The sequence below is a fragment of the Aythya marila genome (assembly GCF_965140915.1).
Source record: "Aythya marila genome assembly, chromosome: Z".
Classification (NCBI taxonomy): domain Eukaryota; kingdom Metazoa; phylum Chordata; class Aves; order Anseriformes; family Anatidae; genus Aythya; species Aythya marila.
This window is the reverse complement of record NC_139080.1, coordinates 57994136-58013090: the sequence shown is the minus strand read 5'-3', so window position 1 is coordinate 58013090 and position 18955 is coordinate 57994136. Positions and strand designations below refer to the sequence as shown.

The 18955-nt window shown below is 38.7% G+C and overlaps 1 protein-coding gene across 2 annotated transcripts in view; it reads left to right on the top strand.

Annotated features, from left to right (window-relative positions):
* Nucleotides 1-729: 729 nt before the first annotated feature.
* Nucleotides 730-18955, top strand: part of LOC309889593 (solute carrier organic anion transporter family member 4C1-like) — a gene marked incomplete at its 5' end in the record, with an annotated part of 31973 nt that continues 13747 nt past the window's right edge. For both annotated transcript variants that reach the window (XM_082782467.1, XM_082782466.1), the window contains 7 exons: nt 730-1003; nt 6287-6550; nt 13561-13755; nt 16591-16687; nt 17326-17447; nt 18312-18427; nt 18718-18862. In XM_082782467.1, the coding sequence (XP_082638593.1) occupies nt 730-1003; nt 6287-6550; nt 13561-13755; nt 16591-16687; nt 17326-17447; nt 18312-18427; nt 18718-18862 (1213 nt within the window). The remainder of the gene's footprint in view (nt 1004-6286; nt 6551-13560; nt 13756-16590; nt 16688-17325; nt 17448-18311; nt 18428-18717; nt 18863-18955) is intronic.

Sequence of the window (18955 nt, the reverse complement as noted above, 5' to 3'; positions counted from 1 at the left end):
CTCTCGAAAAGGTGAAAAACTACGAGACACACCTGTGCTACCCTAGATTAACGCTAGTGGTGGCAGCTAAGTGATCCCTGGTCTCCTTCCCGGTCGATCCTGCACAGATGAGTGAAGTAATTCCCACCCCGCACTTCCTTGTGTGCTCGACAAGTTACCGCGGCCGGTGTCCGAGTGACTTGCTCGATGACGGGAAGCTCCTGCGGGTGGAAACTTTCTACGCTGCAGCCGGGGAATGACATTTTGTAAGGATGACATTTGCAAAGGCCAGTTGTGTTTTGTTTTGTTTTTTTTTTTTTTTTTTTTTTTTGGGGGGGGTGGGGGGTGGATTGTGAGTGGGTTTCCACACCGAGGGAAGCGTGCCAGCTCGCTTGCCTAAAGCGGGAAAGCACCGCGGCGGGGCTGGGCTCCCCCTTCTCCGCAGCCGTCCCGAGGAGCGCTCCGAGGTGTTTGGCAACGGCCGCGGCAGCCCTAACGGCCCGGCCCTGCCCTCCCGGCCCCGGGGCGCTCCTCGGGGGCAGCCGCCGCCGTCCTTGCCCCGGCCAGGGCGTGGCGTGGCGGAGCCGGGCTCGGCCTCGGGAGGAGGGGGAAGCCGCCGCCACCTGCCCCTGCCCCTGTCTCCTGCGGGGCCCGAGCCGGGCCCGGTGCCGCCCCGCCCTCCTTCCCTCCCTCCCCGCCGGTATTTAGGGAGAGCGTCGCGCCCCGGCGTTGTTCGCAGCCGGTACCGGCATGAAGGGAGACGGCATCGAGAACCCGGCCTTTGAGCCCCCCAGCCCCGACCTCAGCGGCCAGCGACACGCGAGCCGTGCTGGTGCCGATGCTGAAGCCCCGGCACCAGCCCCAGCCCCAGCCCCGTCCCCGTCCCCAGCCCCGTCCCGAGGCGTGGCGGAGGCGGCCGAGGAGGGTCCGTGCGGCTGGGGCCGGTGCACCCCCAAGGCTCTGCAGCTCTGCAACAACCCTGAGGGCTACCTGGCTGCCTACAGCCTGCTGGCCATCTTCCAAGGTAACCGCGGGCTTGCAGCCCTGGGCAGGTGGCGGTGTGTCTGTCCCCGGGCCAGCCGGCACCGGGCCGCAGGGTAGGGCACAGAGGTGCTGGCTCCAGCACGGAGCTGCCAGAGCCCGGTGCCATTGCTGAGCTGTGGCGGTAGCGGCTGCGCCAGGGGAAGAAGGTACCCCAGGGCTGGAGAGGGAAGTTGCTTGCACAATGCTGCTCTCCATACTCAACTCTATTCTTCTTTTTATTTTCTTTTTCTGCCTGCCTCTGAACACCGCCGAGGCTTTGGCCCTGCCAGCGTTGTGCTCCTGTTGGTACTGCTTCCCCATCACTCACAACAAAACATAAAAGCCAGAAAACAAAGCATGAGCTATAAGTGTACACAGAGCTGTTGTGCATTTTGTTACCTGACTGCTAATTTAAAAAAAAAAACAAGCTTGGCATGGTTGGGTGGAACCCTGGGTGATTAAGATGGCTTTCAAAAGTCTAATCTTGTTCTGTGGATCACACTGCACGTATCTGTCTAATGCTTAACTAACAGCTTAACTTTAGGGGAATGCGAAGTTCAGCTTGCTCTTAATTTCTGTTGTTCAGCTTCAGGTATTCTCATCCTTATTTTCTGTAGTTGGTGATGAGATTTGTTAGGACTTTAGAGAGCCTTCAGTTTAGCACTTCATAGGACTAGCTAGAAAAGAAAGCTGTGTCACCTGAAAAAGTCTGAGGCTTTAAAGCTGATCTGTGTTGCACATAAAGAATGTGGCTGGGGGAGAGTGTGCACAGGTCCTGTGCTAAGAGAGCAAGTTGCTTGTGCTAAAGGCAACCAGGGTGTGGATGGCTGTATACCTGCCTGGAACCAAACTGAGATCATTGGGATGGTCTTGGGAGAGCTGAGCTGGGGGCTCTTCTTACACCGAGAAAAATATGACTGCTGCTCACATTGCTTGGGAAAATTTTGTAGAAGAATAAGTGTCTCTCAGAGCATGTCTTCACAAATTCTTTTTGATTTTAACCTGTTTTCAATCTTGTTTTTCTTAACATACATCTTTTAGGTTAGGAAAGTGTCTAGAGTTTTGAGTAGTATCTGTTGTTCTTTCTCTGTATTTGAGAAGCCATGCTGCAGCTGTTATGAGCAGGAGATGATTACTGTTAAGTTTTCTTGCCTTAGCTCACACTGTCTCTAACAGTAAAAAGAATCAGTCAGAATCAATTTTAGAATCATAAAGATTAGAGAAAACCTCCAAGATCACCTGGTCCAACCATCCCCTTACCACCAGTGTCACCCACTAACCCATGTTCTCAAGCACCATGGCCAACCTTTCCTTGAACACTCCCAGGGACAGAGACGCCACCACCTCCCTAGGCAACTCATTCCAGTGACTGCTCTTTCTGAGAAGAAATGTCTCCTCATTTCCAACCTAAACCTTCCCTGGTGTAACTTGAGGCCATTCCCTCTAGTCCTATCACTTGTGAGAAAAGGCCGACCCCCAGCTCCCCACACCTTCCTTTCAGGTAGTTGTAGAGAGCAATAAGGTCTCAATTGAGCCTCCTCTTCTCCAGACTAAACAACCACAGGTCCCTCAGCTACTCCTAATAGAACATGTGCTCCAGGCCCTTCACCAGCTTCGTAGACCTTCTCTGGATACACAACAGAAGAATTTCTTACATAACAGACTTCTTTGACAACTGAGTTGCCGAAGACTTATTAGAGATAGGAAACTGAACATGACCGAAAACTGACATCGAAACATTTCAGAATATATTGTACTAAACTGCATCTTGACTACTTCCAGCACTTCAACTTATTATAGCAATGTTTCTTAAAATCTAGGTTGTGTTGAGTGCTTGTTTGGCTGAATAATATCACTTGAATTTTACCTTTTATTAAAAGGGTAGGTTTTCAATAGCAAAAAATTTTTAAATCTCCAGAATATCTGTCCCCTTAAGATGCTATGTGTGTTCCTTAAGATGCTTACTTTGGTCTTGTTACCATAAGCATAGATGCATAGATGTATGCTAGACCTCAGAGGGATATCTATAATCTAGTTCAGATTTTGGGCCGTAGTGTATGGAAACATCTGATGTTTCTTTGAAAGCTGATGTAGGCCTGGCTACCGTATACTTTGTGGCATTCTTAAAGATTTGTTATCTGGACTTTCTGAACAAGTACCTTTTGCTTTGGCTAGCCTGTGGGAGGAAACTGGGCAGTGAAGACTAGAACTGCCACTCTTTTTTGAGAAGCAGAAAAAACAAGAACAGTTTACAGACAAGATTCAGTGCTGTATGTGATGCTGCAAAAATATTCAGGTGTTGCAGTTCCAGGGTTTAGGTAACTTCCAAATCCTAGTTGTGTGGTGCATGTTTTCATCTAAACTGCTGCTGTACTCTGGGTTTGTTTCTAAGTATTTGATTTACTCTCCAAATTGCAGCAATAATCACTGAGGAAGATAAAATGTAAACATTTTGTATTGACAATGTACCTCTAGGAAAACTTTATCCTACTGTGCTGAACAATAATGAAGTAATCATTAACATGTTCCTGATGTGTAGAAGTCTTTGCAGTTGACCCTTTACAGACTGAGTGAAGACAGTAGGTAGTTATCTGCAGTGTATGAGGAAGTGTGTGTGTGTAACTGAGGTCATGTGCTTCTCAGGTTACTTTCTAGCTGGCCTAGAAGAGAGGTGGTTGTTATCAGTAGCAGCTGATTTTCTCTATTTCAGCTAATTAGTAGATTCCAGGTGAAACTTAACTCTGTTTTTGTCTGTTTTTGTTTCAAGTACAGGTGAAACCTGTATTTCCAGAACAGAAAATACTTATTTGCGTAGAACACAGTTACATGACTAATACCTGATTTCTGTATGGCACTTGAATTGCATAAATGTATGATTGCGTCTTGCAATACAGTAACTGGATATGCTGCAGTTCATAGTTACAGTAGCACACAAGGTAAAAGTTATCTCACTACTTTGAACACAAGAAAGTCTATTTATTTTAGATGTCAGTAATACTTCTGTTAAACAAAGCAACAGAACTAGTCTTTGAGATTGGCCCAGTCTAATCTAGCTGAAAATTCTAGGTAACACTAATGTTTTATATCCTGATTAGATTTGTTACTGGAAGGACACTTATTTTAATGGAGTGTCTGCAAACTACTGCTTTAAATCTGTTACAATAACTGTAGAGTACTCCTTGGTAAATGGATGAATAAAATATGGTCTTTTTTTTTTTTGTTAGAGCAAAAGAACTTGGTTTATGATTAATCGGTGTTTTAGGGATCAGTGCATGGTGTACTTAAGCATGTGGTAGGACAGTAATGTTTTGGATGTCGACAGTTAAAACATAATCTCTATACTACTATTTAAGTGTTGAGATCAAACAGGTTGTGTTTTTCCTGAGGAGACTTTAGTGGTTATCCACTAGATGATGGCATCAGAGACGTTGTGCTGCCATTTATCACATCTGCATTTTTACAGTTGAAATCTAATTATCCAATAAAATTGGATTGCATTGCAAGGTTGCATTGCAAGGTTTTTTATAGCTTTTAGGTTGTAAATTCAAAGGAGACAGCTAAACAACAAGCAAAAGACAATGCCTTCTAATTTGGTAATCAACTCGTTGAGTAGGTCACTTACTTCGCATGAATGTTTTAAAGCTTTAGCAAATGTTCAATGTGCTTTTCAAATAGGAAAATTTGTTTGTTCATTCCTTCATGCTAGCATTGTTCTTTGGTCACTGCTCCTTTAGAAGAAAGTTTCCAAAGGAATAAATAATTGCATGGAGACACACCTGAATACTTCTGTTAATCCTATATGAATTTAAGTGTGGTGGCCAGACTGACAGGTGAAACTATCTTAATAAAAAGGCCACAGTGGTGTATCAGAAAATTAAGATTGTAAGGAGGCGGCTCTTGGTACAGAAAGCTGAAGTGCTTAGTTGTGGGGAAGATTCCAGTGATAGGAAAACAGCTGGTTGATCACAGTTCTAGAGTAATTTTTTTAATAAGTAGGGGACTCTAGACAGCTCTGAAATTCAGCTTTGTGTAGTTGCACTTCTGGACAGTGCAATGCTTGTTGAAAGCTAACTTAAATCTATTGCTGTCCCCAGCCAGCCGTCGTCCTGTGCTGTTCTTGGAACAATAGTAGAGAATCATGTTTGAATTTTTAGGAATAAGAGGGATAACTATAGGGCCTGTGTCTGAAGAGATGCTAAACACTCATCTCTGAGGTTTCAGAACTCTGAATCTTATTTGCAGCTGTGACTTCAAGACCTCCTAACTTTCCCAATGTATACATTTTATTACAGGCACAATTTAATTAGACTATCAGGGAGTTATTTAGCAATGTTATAAAGTACAGATATTCATCTCATTTGTAACAGAATCATATTTTCGGGACTGTTAAAAATAAACTTTAGCTACTTTGCATTGTCCCAAATGCAAACAGAACATGAGGCAGATAGAAATTAGTACCTGCAGCCAAAGCTTTTGTAAAAATGCACGGTGTGTATAAGCATTCACTGGAAACTGCAACTGGCTTAACTTCTGCTTTTGGATCAGTTGTTTTTTGGAGTTTGCTTTTTGCCTCTGCCTAAGTAGGGCAGTTCTTGCAAGGCCTATTTTTTCCAGGTCGTCTGATACTTCAGCTTCAGAGAAAATAAAGATTCAGAGGGCAAACATTTTTGTCAGTTAAAGTAAATCACCTCAGTTGCCCTGAAGGAGTTGCAGTGTTTTCAAATAGCTTTATACTTTTTTAATATTGTAGTGGAAGATGCATGTTCAAAAGCCTTCTTATATCTTTTCTTTGTGATCATAGGGAGGAAATATGTTTGATACAATTATTTGAAGGCTATGTATTGTTAAATAACTTGATTCAGTCTTAGTTTGTAGTCTAATGCAGGTCACTACCTTGACTAATTAATTTTAATTTGTACAGTATCTTCTGAAAACGTAATATAGTCACTTTGAAGTTTGTGCTTCAAACTGAATCTGGAATCTGAATGGAATACATTAGCAGAGCTTGGGGCATGATAGTTTGCTGGATGAATACTTGAGTGTTAAATCTTTAATGCCCACAGGAGAGAATAAAATGGAGTAGTTCCTGTGCAGATTGGCTGGTTTAAATTGTCAATGTGTTAATCCACTATATGCTCAGATTTTAATGTTAATAAATACCTTAAAGTGTGGCTTTGCAAGTATATTCATTGTAACCCTTCTGTTACACAATAGTAAGTTTACTGTTGCAACCCCATCAAATTAAGTACTTTTGACTAAGTATGTTTTTTTTGTTCTCTTGCAGGTATTGTGGTAAATGGCCTGATTAACATTAGTATTTCAACAATTGAGAAGCGTTATGAGTTGAACAGTTCCCTCACTGGCTTAATCTCTGCAAGCTATGACATTGCTTTTTGTATATTGTCACTTTTCGTATCTTTCTTTGGAGAAAGAGGGCACAAACCACGATGGCTGGCTTTCTCAGCATTTATGCTAGGATTGGGCTCACTTATATTTTCCTTACCACATTTCAGTAGTGGAAAATACCAATTTGGAGCTAAGCGTGAAGGTAAGCTTATTCTTATGTTTTGGTTTATTTTTTTTTTCTGAAATCTCCATAGTGAGCTAGTGCAACTTTTAATTTGGTAACCCTTAGTTAATCTTTGAAGCCCTAAAAGTGGGGTAACATTGTCTCTAACAATGGAAGTGAAAGTGAAATCCATGAGTTCAAGAGCTGTCTCTACACTGGACTTGCTTTTTCAGAAGAGGTCTGAGTCAGATCTGTACTTACATGCAATGGTAGAGTAAAATGCTTTTTTATTTGGACTGATGAATGCAATGAAAGCCTAACTTGATTAAAAATGATTTGACTTTTTCTTTGTGAATAAGGATACAAGTATGTGGTGATTTTTACCTTGCTGTGCAGCTGAACTCCAAACAAAGGCCTTGTAGAAGCACAGAGAAAATTATTCTGTACTTCCCATCAAGGAGAAATGTTTCTGTGTCCTGGGAAGCAGGGCCTCAATACACATAGTGGTTGTTTAGGAGGACAGATGTCTTCATAATGAGAGCACCACTCTCCTTTCCCTTCCATGCCTTTTATTGCTGAGTGTGACTGCATAAGGCATGGAATATCCCCTTGGTTGGTTTCTCAGCTGCCCTGTTGCCATTCCCCACCTCTTGCCATCCTACTGTCTTCTGCGTGTTGGACAGTCTTGGTGCAGTGCCAGCACTGCTCAGCAATAGACTACACACTGGTGTGATACCAATGCTGTTCTAGCTGTAGGTGCAGAGCACAGCACTACATGGGCTGCTGCATAACATAACATAGCTGTTAACGCTATCCCAGCCAGACCCAGTATGAAGATAGGTTAGAGAAGTAGAATAAATCTTAAACAAAAGCTGTCAGGCTTACTGTCTTCCTGTCAAAAGGCTACTACATATTGCAATTTTGTTGTGCTTTGAACTGTTGTCTACTGTAAAATCATCCTGAATAATTCATTAAGAAGTTTCACTAGGTTTGTCTAAAATGATGATGTAAACTTGTGGGTTTGTTTGAAATATAGAGGAAACACTCAAAACTGAACTGCACAGAACAAAACGGTACTGAAATGGTGGTAGTCTGCTCTGAGATCTTATGTAGCTTTCCTCATAAAATGACTTTGAGTCCTGTAAATTTAATGCCACATACTTGTATCTCTATGTAGTGGCTCACCTGTAGTTAATAAAGAAACATCCAGATATCTTTAAAGTAGGTTGACTTAATCTTTGATTGTTTTAATTGTTATTGTAGTGCTTAACCAGATGTGTCTATAATAACTAAGCGTATTAGAGTGTTAGTTAAAAAAAAAAAAACAACAAAAAACAGTAGCTATTGAGCAATCTTACGGAAGGTTCTTAGTATTCCAGTTGTTGATTCTCAGGTCATTTTTTGTGTTCATCACATCTTGCCTTGCACTTCCATGCGCTATCCAGATATTGACCATTAATTAAACAACTTTGGTTATAGGTGAACTGTTGTTTGCCATCCAACAGATAGATGTCAGAAGTTAGTTCAAGTTTTAATGGAGTAAGGGCAAATTGGAGGAAAATCAAAACAAGATTTTTCAATGTTTGGAGGCTACAAACAAGAGATTATATATAAACCCATAGTAGAACAGCAACAGCTTAGTTGCTTCTGGCTATGCTACAGAACTTTTTCCCAATGTCAGTTTTAGTATTACCCTCCCTACTCCACTAGTATGTAAGAGAAGCTGAACTTAATTTAAATAATGTTCTGACGTGTTTTTAGCTTTGTTTTTTATTGAAATGAAATATTGACTGAGCAGGTGTTTTGAAGGGAGTCAGCAAAGTATTGCAACTAATCTCTTCGCCCTTGTACCAATTCTGTTTGGAATCTCAGTCTGTTCCTGTTTTATCAATACGTCTGCCATTTCATTTGCCTTTAAAGATGCTGTAGGAATTCTATACCTTAAGTTCTATATTAACTTCTTGAAATCTAAAAGCTAGAAAATTTCAAATGGAGCATGTGCTTTTTTTTTCCATGTCCCCTTAAGCTGATCAAAATCATGCTGTTTCTTTGACTGTTGTAATACAGATGCCCAAGGTGTGACTGCTGAAGTGAGCAGATTTAAGGTCCTAAACTGACTAAAACCAAATGCTATCAAAGATAAATGACTACAAAGTCCAGGGCATGTGTGGACTATGGAAGACTGAGTATAAGTCTACAGGTGCCATTCAGCAGCATCCTTTAACAGTGAAATTAACCACAGTACATGATTTTATTATATGTCTGATTTAGCTAATTCTGATGTTGATGAAATGTCTATATGAAAAGGCTATGCACTTAGTTGTAGAATTTAATAGCAGCACCCCCCCCCCCCCCCCAAAAAAAAAAAAAAAAACACACACAAACACCACCCCACAGCCTTCCTTGTTGCTTATTATTTTTGGATGGCTGTTTTATTATAGACTTAATTTATTGGGAGTGAACTCCATTTGGAAGTGTAACATCCTAATTTTGCAGTCTATTTGTTTCTTGGTGCTTTGTATGAAAATGTACCACCTCATCTATTGTTGAACAGTTAACTAGTTGGTTACTTGATCATTTCTGTTCATCAGTTGTATGTAATTAGTGAGTTTCACCTAAAGTATAATTATGAAATATAGTTCAGTGCAACATTTAATATGATTGTCAGGTGAATAAATAAATCTAACATGGAACTTAAACTATTAAACTATGTCTAGTCTCCATTATAAGGCTTGCGGACAACTGGAAGTTATTTTAGCATGCAATGCTCATGTGCTTTTATTCTGAGTATGTGCACACGATACCCTGATAAATGATATCCCTACATGATAAAGCTACTGCATTGGACATGCTTATATCACTCTATAGGAATAGCTTAATTTCATTCTTATTGAATGAGTAGCTGACCAGTGGACTACCTGTTTATGGGAAAAAAGTAGCGATAGCAAACACATATCTTGTCTGATCTCCAAAAATTCTTCAGATTAAAAAATGTAATCTAGATGTAGTCATCTGTTTGTTATGATTTATTAACGTTACATAGGGTCTTCAGGTTCTGAGCTGGTTCTTGTATTCGGAGTTAGGAGCTCCATCTAGTGATTTTTTTCTGTAATGAAACTATTCTTTGAGACAGTACAGAGTACTGTAAATACCACAGTAGGAATGATGTTATAATCAACAGACTTTTAAACTTCCATCTCAGTTGAAACAATTGACTTTGTGTGAGATGGCTTTTGCAGCAAATGTGAAACATAGGTATTCACTTCACAGAAGGAGGATAGCTTCATTGTGAGGACCGTCAAGCATTGGAACAGGTTACCCAAAGAGACTGCATGGTCTTTGTCTTTGGGGCTTTTCAAGACCTTGTGGAGTTCTGAGCAAATTGGTCAGTGACTAAATGACCTCCAGATATCTCTAGCAATCTGAATTATTCTATGAATCCCTTCAGTAATGTGTCTTCAGGAAAATATCAGTTTGGGATAACAACAGATGTTAGCCTTTTGAGTGGAAATGCATATGGTGTGATTTAATGAGGTGATGAGTTAGAATGACTTGGGCACCTTTCTTCAGTTCCCTGTTTTGCTGGAAACTCTGAATTAGTCTACTAGGGTCTGAGAATTAATGCATCTTCTCAGAAGGGCAGTTCTTGACACACTTTCTTAGAATATGTTGAGGACAAATTAAAGGCTAAAGCAGGCTGTGGCGTTTGGGTACTATTGGTGATAGATGAGAACATCTTTAAAATGAGGAGGGGTGATGACATTGTGATGCCAGCTTCTAATTTGACTGTTTACTCTTGCACTGTTGGCATGCCTGTTTCTGTTAGCTTTGTTAGCTTTGCTCTAAGACTGAGATTAGTCAGATAATGGGTAGCACTGCTGTTCTTTACTTGGTATGTTTCTCTATAGCACTTACGATATTACAGAACATCTGTCTGTAGAAGCTAAGAATATAGTCTTTATTTAGAATATTTATTGATGCTTTCAGAAAGACCTTCCCTTTCAAAACCTACAGGAGAGACAAACTTCTAAGAAGGAACAGAAACTAAGCTATTTTTTCTTATTCTTCACATCTTGTTTTTTTTTTTTTTTTTAATATTAAAAAGTAAGAACACATACAAAACCAAATGAAAATGAACACATCTACTTGCTGCTTTTTAAGGTGTGAGTAAAGCTAGTCTTGACCTGTCTTGTTTCTAATTAACGTAATTGCTAAAACATCTCACAATTGGTTCTGCCTCCTTGGCTATTATGTTGAATTAGGTCTTTGGGAATACTTCGGCCTTTACATAGCTTGGATTCAGGTAGTTATGTCAGAGGAAAGAATGGAAATATGTTTATAATGACTAACTGTATTTGTGTTGCCATTAAAGCAGCTCTGCCCTTCAAAATACCAGTTAAATCCAGTGACTTTTAGAAGTGAGAACAGGTTTATAGAGAAAAAGTAAATAAGTGGTCAGCCACCCATCTAGACTTTTCCCACAGCCTGGCTTATCTCAGGTTAGACTTCTATGATCATGTAAAAGTCAGTGCCTTTTTTGTTTATAGTTCTTATGACTGCAGCAAACAGGCTTGTGGAACTAATCAAGGTTAGGTTTAACCTGTGCCAATCTGTTTAACTGTTTGAAACTTTGTATTAGTAAAGAAACGACAAGGTTGGATGACACAAATGTCTGAAGTAGGGACAGTAATTTGTCATTTGGCCATTTTGACTTACACTAGTTCAAAGTCTCATAACTTCCGTGGTAAATCCTCTTTGCTTCTAAAATGTTTCTTGCAATGGAATATAGAGTCCATGATCCCTATCAGCAAATGCGTATATATACTTGCTGAATTATCAGACTTATTTATTGATATTTTTTAAGTGATGGAAATAAAGGATTATAACTGTATTAAAGTATATATTGATGGTTCTGTTAATTTTGTAGTTAAAGTCTGGATAGCGTGGTTCTGAAAAGAAACTAGTGTGATAATTATTGTGACAACAAGATAAGTTATCCTATGGCATGTAAACTGAAGAGCTGAAGAGAAGCAATACTCAATTAGCAGCACAGTGGCACAGGCTTTTAGATTTATGTGAACAAATCCACAGGGTGTGCAGATAGTGATTCTTGAACCAATGTCAGAGTTGGATTGCCATTAGTGAGTGTAATCTGCTTATTTCATGTGGCTGTCCCTAGATCTCAAACTGGGCTGTATCTTTCTTTTCACCTAATAAAATTCATGCCATTTCCTTGCACAGTTGCTTGTTTTCAGATATGTATATTAACAAGATGCTTATATATGACACTAAATAAGTAGTTAGGTGCTGTTTTAGACTGACCTAATGGGCATTTAAGGTTAAAATGTATAGAACACGTTTGTGGTTATATATGCTGCACATGAACATGGTTAACAAACTATTGTGGAACGTGGTGTCTTGTGATAATTAATTTTAGATGCTGTGCATAATAATAGTACAAAGTGAACTTGATTTAAGATTTCAGCATTGCTGTTTTCTGTAGAAAATTTGTTAACTGAATTGACACTAAATGGAAAATCTACTCCAGAATTAAAGTTTTGAGAACATTACTTCATAATATTCCTTATATGACTTCAACATTAAAATGAAGATCCTTCCTAAATAGAAGGAAGGAAAATATTGACTCCTCTTGAAGTGAGGTATTCCATGACTCTATGTTGGCCACTTTTTGTACAGTAGCCCTGATTTACTGATTGTGTGGTACATGACTCTGCTATCACTATTATAGAATCATTCAGGTCAGAAAAGACTTCTATGATCTAGTTCAATGTTTAACCTAGCATGGCCAAGCCCAGCATTAAATCATGTAACTAAGCTCTACTTCTACATGCTTTTGGAAGACCTCCAAGGATGGTGACTCAACTGCTTCCTTGGGCGGTCTGTTCCAATACTTCACAACCCTTTTAGTGAATAAATTTTTTTCTAATACCACCCTAAACCTCCTGTGGTGCAATTTAAGGCCATTTCCTCTTGTTTTATCAAACTATGATGCTGTTCTTTCTGGAGAAAGTTATGATAAACCCCAGGGATGCATTTATGACAACACCCAAGTAGCCTTCTAGTTAAGCAAACTGCATGGCAAGCTTTTTCTTGATCTTTGTTTTGTGAACCCAAAGCATTGATTGGTCTAATTACCTGATCTGGAGATAGTTTTTGTTCCTCAGGATGGCTTGTTTCAGTTTCACTGAACTGACAGGTATATTATCTTTCTTCCTCAGGGTTGTACACTGTTCTTCAGAGCAGCTTGGAAAGAAATGTGCTACTAAAAGTGCAGTGATAGCAAGGAGGGGGGAAAGAGAAAACATACCCCCTGACTTCATTTCTTCCCTTTTTGATTCTCTCCTCATAAAGTCAAACATTACAGGAGTGGATGCAACCTTAGGCTGTTCTGCCTTTTGATTCCCTCTTTTGTCTGTATATGTGCATATAGAGACAGAGGCATGGTGGTTTGCGTGGGGTGTGCTTTTTCCAGGGAAGTCCTTTTTCAAAAACAGGGTATGAGAAGGGAAGACTTTCACTTATGATTCTCACTGCTGTTTTTCCTCTCCAACAGTCCAACTTTCCTCCTGTTTTTCAGGCCACTATTTCCTCTGTCACTTCAAAATGGAGGTTGCTGTTAGTGCTCCGTAGAACCTTTATGAAGTACAAGAACAAAAAAATGTCTGTTTCCAAAGAATGTTCATGAAGTAACTCTTGAATAACCATTTGGTATTTTTTGCATACATAAGGTCAATAATACTTTGAAAAAGCTGAAGTATTTTAATAGGCTATTTCATCCATATTTTCTTCAAGGAATAGAAACAAAAACCAAGCCATAATTGTATTTCTTTCAGAGGGCACTATGTCATGGAAGTCTTGGGTGGTGTCATATAGGACTCTTTAGCAGGGGTGAAAACTAAAATGGGAGCCTAGCATTAATAGTGCAGAATATTTTAGTTAATATTTAGTAGATATGTACACGTAGAACACATACATATCTATCTTCAGTTGGGTAACAATTTTAAAGGTTTTGTGTTTCTGTCATTCAGATACATGCCAAATTTCAGGAACAAGCTCTACAAACTTCACCTGCAGTGCCAACACAAAGTCTTCACTTTCGAACTACCTTTATGTCTTTATACTGGGACAGCTGCTGCTGGGAGTTGGAGGAACGCCACTGTATACTTTGGGGACAGCTTTTATTGATGATAGTGTCCCAAAGCACAAGTCTTCTCTTTATATAGGTAAGTTTTAAAAAGCTGTTTATAACACGCTGTCTGTGTAGATCATAGACTACACTATCTTACAAATTCTTCTATATACTCCTCAAATCTTTTTTCAATTTTTGCTTATATGCATAAAATAGTTCTGTAATACGTAACTGATAGTATTCAGTAAGTGTGAAATTTCTTCAGTAGTTACTTTAGATACCAATAGTTACCATAGATACCATAAGGTCACTTTGCACCTCTCCTGATGTTTCCTATCAGCAACTGAAAGTGATTAATCAAAGTGGTTAATACAGCTTGGCTACAAACAACAAGAATTTTGAGTAAAACTTGCATTCTGTTCTTGTAGGTAATGAAAGCTACTGTTTATCAGCCCAATAGCCATACCTTCCTTTATGCTTCATTTGGTTGTCTTCTAACAATGGGCATCCCTGTCTGTAGGGACACTCCTGTACATCATGAGATCAATGCAGCCCTCTAGTCACAAAAAAATTGGCATTTAAGGAGGAAATAATGGAAGTATGCTTCTCTACCTGAAAGTACAAGGGAAAGTTAAAGGATTGCCTAGAAACATGGAAAATGGATTTATGTCTTACTGTGGGGCTGTTAGAAAATGAAGGAATACTAATTACTTATAGTTTTTAATGCTTCCAATCAGCATTCTGTGTTATATGCATTTTCCCTGCCTAATTGGTTGAATTTTTAGGGTGTTTTCAATGGATATGAAGATGGTCAGTACTTTCGCCATTTCACATATAAACTGGTAGAAGTATATCGGCTGTACTGAAAACTCCCAGAAGGAATTTAAAACATCTTAGATGTCTGGGTTGTTTTCCAGACTCTAAATCGATATCTAAGGAGGCAAAATTGAAATTTTCAGCTTGAAATATTTGAAATAAATGAAACAGAAAATAAAACTGTCTACATGATTAGGGGATCAAGAAATGACCTGAAAAGTCAAGACTTTGCTAAGTATAGAGAAATAAAACGTAATAGGTTGTACAATAATTTGATTCTTGTACAATCTTTGGACAAATGCTGAATTTAGGACAACAGTGTACTCTGGATGATGCATCAAAAATAGATGAGGAGTGGACGGAAAGCTATGCTTTGACTGTAATTCTTTTTTAACTCTAATGCAATGTACCAAGGATTTAAAGTATATTGTGTTGCTGTCTTACACAAACCTTCTTGCATCACAAAAAGCCAAAACAAAAAACCCTAAAAGTTTCTGTTAGTAACTGTAAATAGGTGATAGCATCTTTGACTAAAACTTTGCAATTCATGAACTGTTATTTTCATTGCCTTCTGAAAATGGTTGTCTTCATGAAGACTGTTTTCTGCTTGCTTAACTGAGACATTTACATGTAGAACTGGTGAACAGTTATGTGGTTTCAAATGATAATTTAAACTGAATGGTCTGTAAGAGGAAATAAATGCCTTTTAATCGAAGTCTGATATTCTGCAGGATGAATGTGAACTTAAATTCAGAGTGGTCCTGTGAGTATGTCGTTATTTTGAAAATACAGAAAATGGGATACATCAACTCCATATTTATTCTGACTTACTGGTGTGCAAGTGTGCTCTTCTACCCTTACCTGCTATTACTTTCTGCTGTCTAAATAGACTGCAATAGTGCTAAATATTCCTAAAACTAGCACTATAGAAAAAACTGGAAAATCTAGGTTCTTCAACCTGGGCAAATGCATAAAATATAGGCAATAAAGTCTTACCATTTATTTAGATAGCTCTAGCTGACTGCTACTTGCAAGCATCTATCTGCAGACAGTCCTGCCATCAGTACTAACATGCTACAGATCTGAGCCAAAGAGACTATTGTGACATAAAGAAAATCATGTACTGAAACAGAAAAATGTATAGGCCTAAGAGTGTTCTTCAGTAGCAAGTACTTACAGCTGCAACTTTTTTCTTCTCTAGAAGCAGTTAAGAGCTCTGATTTTATATTTTTAGGCTCACATCAGTAAATTGAAGTGCACATGATTGAGTCCTCTGCAAACTCAAGTGGCAGATATTACTTCTGTCAACAGTGTTGTTCTCATCTTGGCAGATCTTAAAAAAAAAAAAAAAAAAACACCAACAAAAAAACTCTTAACACTCAAACTACACCTAAATATGTAGACTCTTAAAGATTGCATGCATGTACTACTGACAACTGATGCTTGTAACAGTTTTAGTTCAGAAAGTTTTTCCATATTTTGTGCCTATGATTTAATCTACAAAAGGCAATCTAATAATGTGCAAATATGTCAGTGAAGTGTCTATGCTGCATCTCAGAGTTGCAGCTTTTAATGAGAGCTGCTAATTTTCATGTTGATGTACAGGTACAAACGGTCTTCTGCACACTATACCCTAAGTAATGACACTGAAAGAACAAGCTGATTTCTCGAAAGCATTTGGTCTGAAGTTGATTTCACAGAATTCATAGAATCACAGAATTGTAGGGGTTGGAAGGGACCTCAAGATAACATTAGGCCCAAATCCCCTGCCAAAGCAGAAGCCCTAGAGCAGGTTTTCCAGGTAGGTGTCCAGATAGGCCTTGAATATTTCCAGAGAAGGAGATTCCACAACCTCCCTGGGCAGCCTGTCCAGCTTTGTCACCCTCACTGTGGAGAAAGTTCTTTCACATGTTGGTGCAGAACTTCCTGTGCTCTACCTTGTGGCCGTTACCCCTTGTCCTGTCTCCACAAACCACTGAGAAGAGGTTGGCAAGATCTCTGCCTCCCACACTTAAGGAATTTATAAACATTAATAAGATCAATAAGATCTAGGGATTTCTTTAAAAGAAGGCTTTAAATATGTATGGTAAATAATGTTTTTTTTCTCTTCTAGGAATTGGCTATGCCATGTCACTGCTGGGGCCTGCTATTGGCTATGTCTTAGGAGGACAACTACTTAATGTTTACATTGATATCCAGATCCCAGAAAGGTGAGAATTCTTTTTTTCTTTTTCATTTGCTAATTAGTTGAAGATTTTAAGAATTTTCTTCACATGAGGAGAAATGATTTTGTTTGGAAGATGCTGCATTTTCATGAACTTGATGTAAGAGAGAGTGCCGCTATTTCTATACGGGGGGATAGTTTTCTAGAAAATATATCAGTTGACAAATAGTCTCCTATTCAGGAAGTAACACTTTGCATTGTAAAACCGTCTGGACTACATGAGTAATAAGCATTACTTATACTTTCATATCCTGTATTTTCTGTATTGGCCCTCATACAACTTAGTGATTGTCAAGATTGTCTCTTAAAAGCCTTTGTCAATGCTTTAATATGCTACAGGATCTTAAAAACAAGACCAAATAGTGGTCTTCAAATCAGAATGAGTTTGAACAATTAATTGTAAAGCTGTATTTGGTAGAATGCAATGTTATAACAGAGCTGATTAATATGCTTACTACTTTTTCAACAAATAAGAGATTGAATACATTTGGAAGAAAAGAAAATTACAGTATTCAAAGACTTTTGTCATGTCTATTAAAAAAATAATTCCAGCTCGCTGACATTTGAAATTACTGGCATGAGTTCACAAATTGTAAGCCTGCTCTTTGCAAATTATTTTTCCAGTACACAGATAGACCAAGATGACCCACGCTGGCTTGGGGCATGGTGGATAGCATTCCTTGCATGCTTTTTTGCAATTTGGTTTCTGATAATACCATTTTCTTGCTTTCCGAAATACTTGCCAGGTAAATAATGTGCTTATTTGGTGTCATTTTGAGTTTTGTTTTTATTCCTCTTTGATTCTTTTCTTTATATATTTTGGCTAAAACCTGATTATATATATATATATAGTTTCCAATATGTGGCCTTTTAAAATGAGAGGAATTGGCCAGAGGGAGGCTCTGAAAAGTACTGATGGGGCAGGGGGAATATGTACAGTAGGACTGGAAACAGGTAGAGTGTGGAAACTGATGGTCAAAGTTTGAAAGATGCTTGCAGCTAGACTTCCAGGACTGTGTTTAAAGCTATGGAGTTAGCACCAAGAATCACAGGTAACACCTATAGACTTAACTCTTGCATTGTAGTCTTGGCTATTGTGTTATGGCTATGGGTAGAATTATTAATAAACATGAATCAAAATATCCCAGAGCAGTCTGTTTAAAAATAATACTTTCAATACATTTCCTGTTCAGGCAGAGTCTCTTGGAAAAGCATCCATCTAAAGCAACTTACTTACTACTCATTATGTGGAAGGAGAAATGATGGAGGACAAGGAACAGTGAAACAGGGAACTAGGGGGAATGTGAGGATAAAATATTGAACGGCCTTCAGGGCAGTCTGAAACTCTTAGGATACCCTGATAATCTCTTAATACAGCTAAGGCTCTCAAATGGAAGTATGATTCCTACAGCCATTCTTTTTTTCCCCACAGTAATAATGCATTGATCTTCTTATAGATCAGTACCAATACAATATTCCAGAAGTCTTGAGGTGTCCAAGCTGTCTTTCCCATGTAATATTGTAATATTGTAATGTTTTTTTTTTCTGATTTTAAGCCTATGAACATTGTTATTTAGAATTTCTTTGTCAATAAATATGCACTTTTGTAGGAACAGCAAAAATACAGGCTGAAAAAATCTCTGAAACCCACAATGATGGAAGTGAGGCACTTGTTGAAACCAAGAATATTGGAAAGAATTTTAAAGACTTTCCTGTTGCTCTTTTGGTAAGAAAATCTGGAATTTACTAAAACTGATAGTGTTTGGAGAATGAGACTCTTTTTCAGACTTTAAGTCTTTATAAAGGCAACTGCTTCTTCATGCAACAGCGAAGTCTCCAGTGCTGCTGAGAACTACATATTACTTCATTTTGTTGATGCATGAGATTTTTAAAGCTTGAAAAGCATATTAGTGAAGTTCATGAAAGTATCTGCTTTAAAGTGGCATTTAGTTTACGGGGTACAACAATGATATTTCCTGAGTGTTTTGCTAATCTTTCTCCATGCTTCCTCCATAGATTCTGTTGAAGAATCCAGTACTTATGAGTCTAATAATAGCTAGTTCTTCAGAAGCATTAGTTGCCACTGGCTTTGCCACATTTCTACCAAAGTTCATAGAAAATCAGTTTGGAAAGACATCAAGTTTTTCAGCAACTCTTGGAGGTAATGTGTTGTGGGTTTTCTTGTTTGCTTTTTTTTTTTGTTTTCCTTAACTGCTTTATCATAATATTTAAATAGGTAGAAAATGGAAGGCTA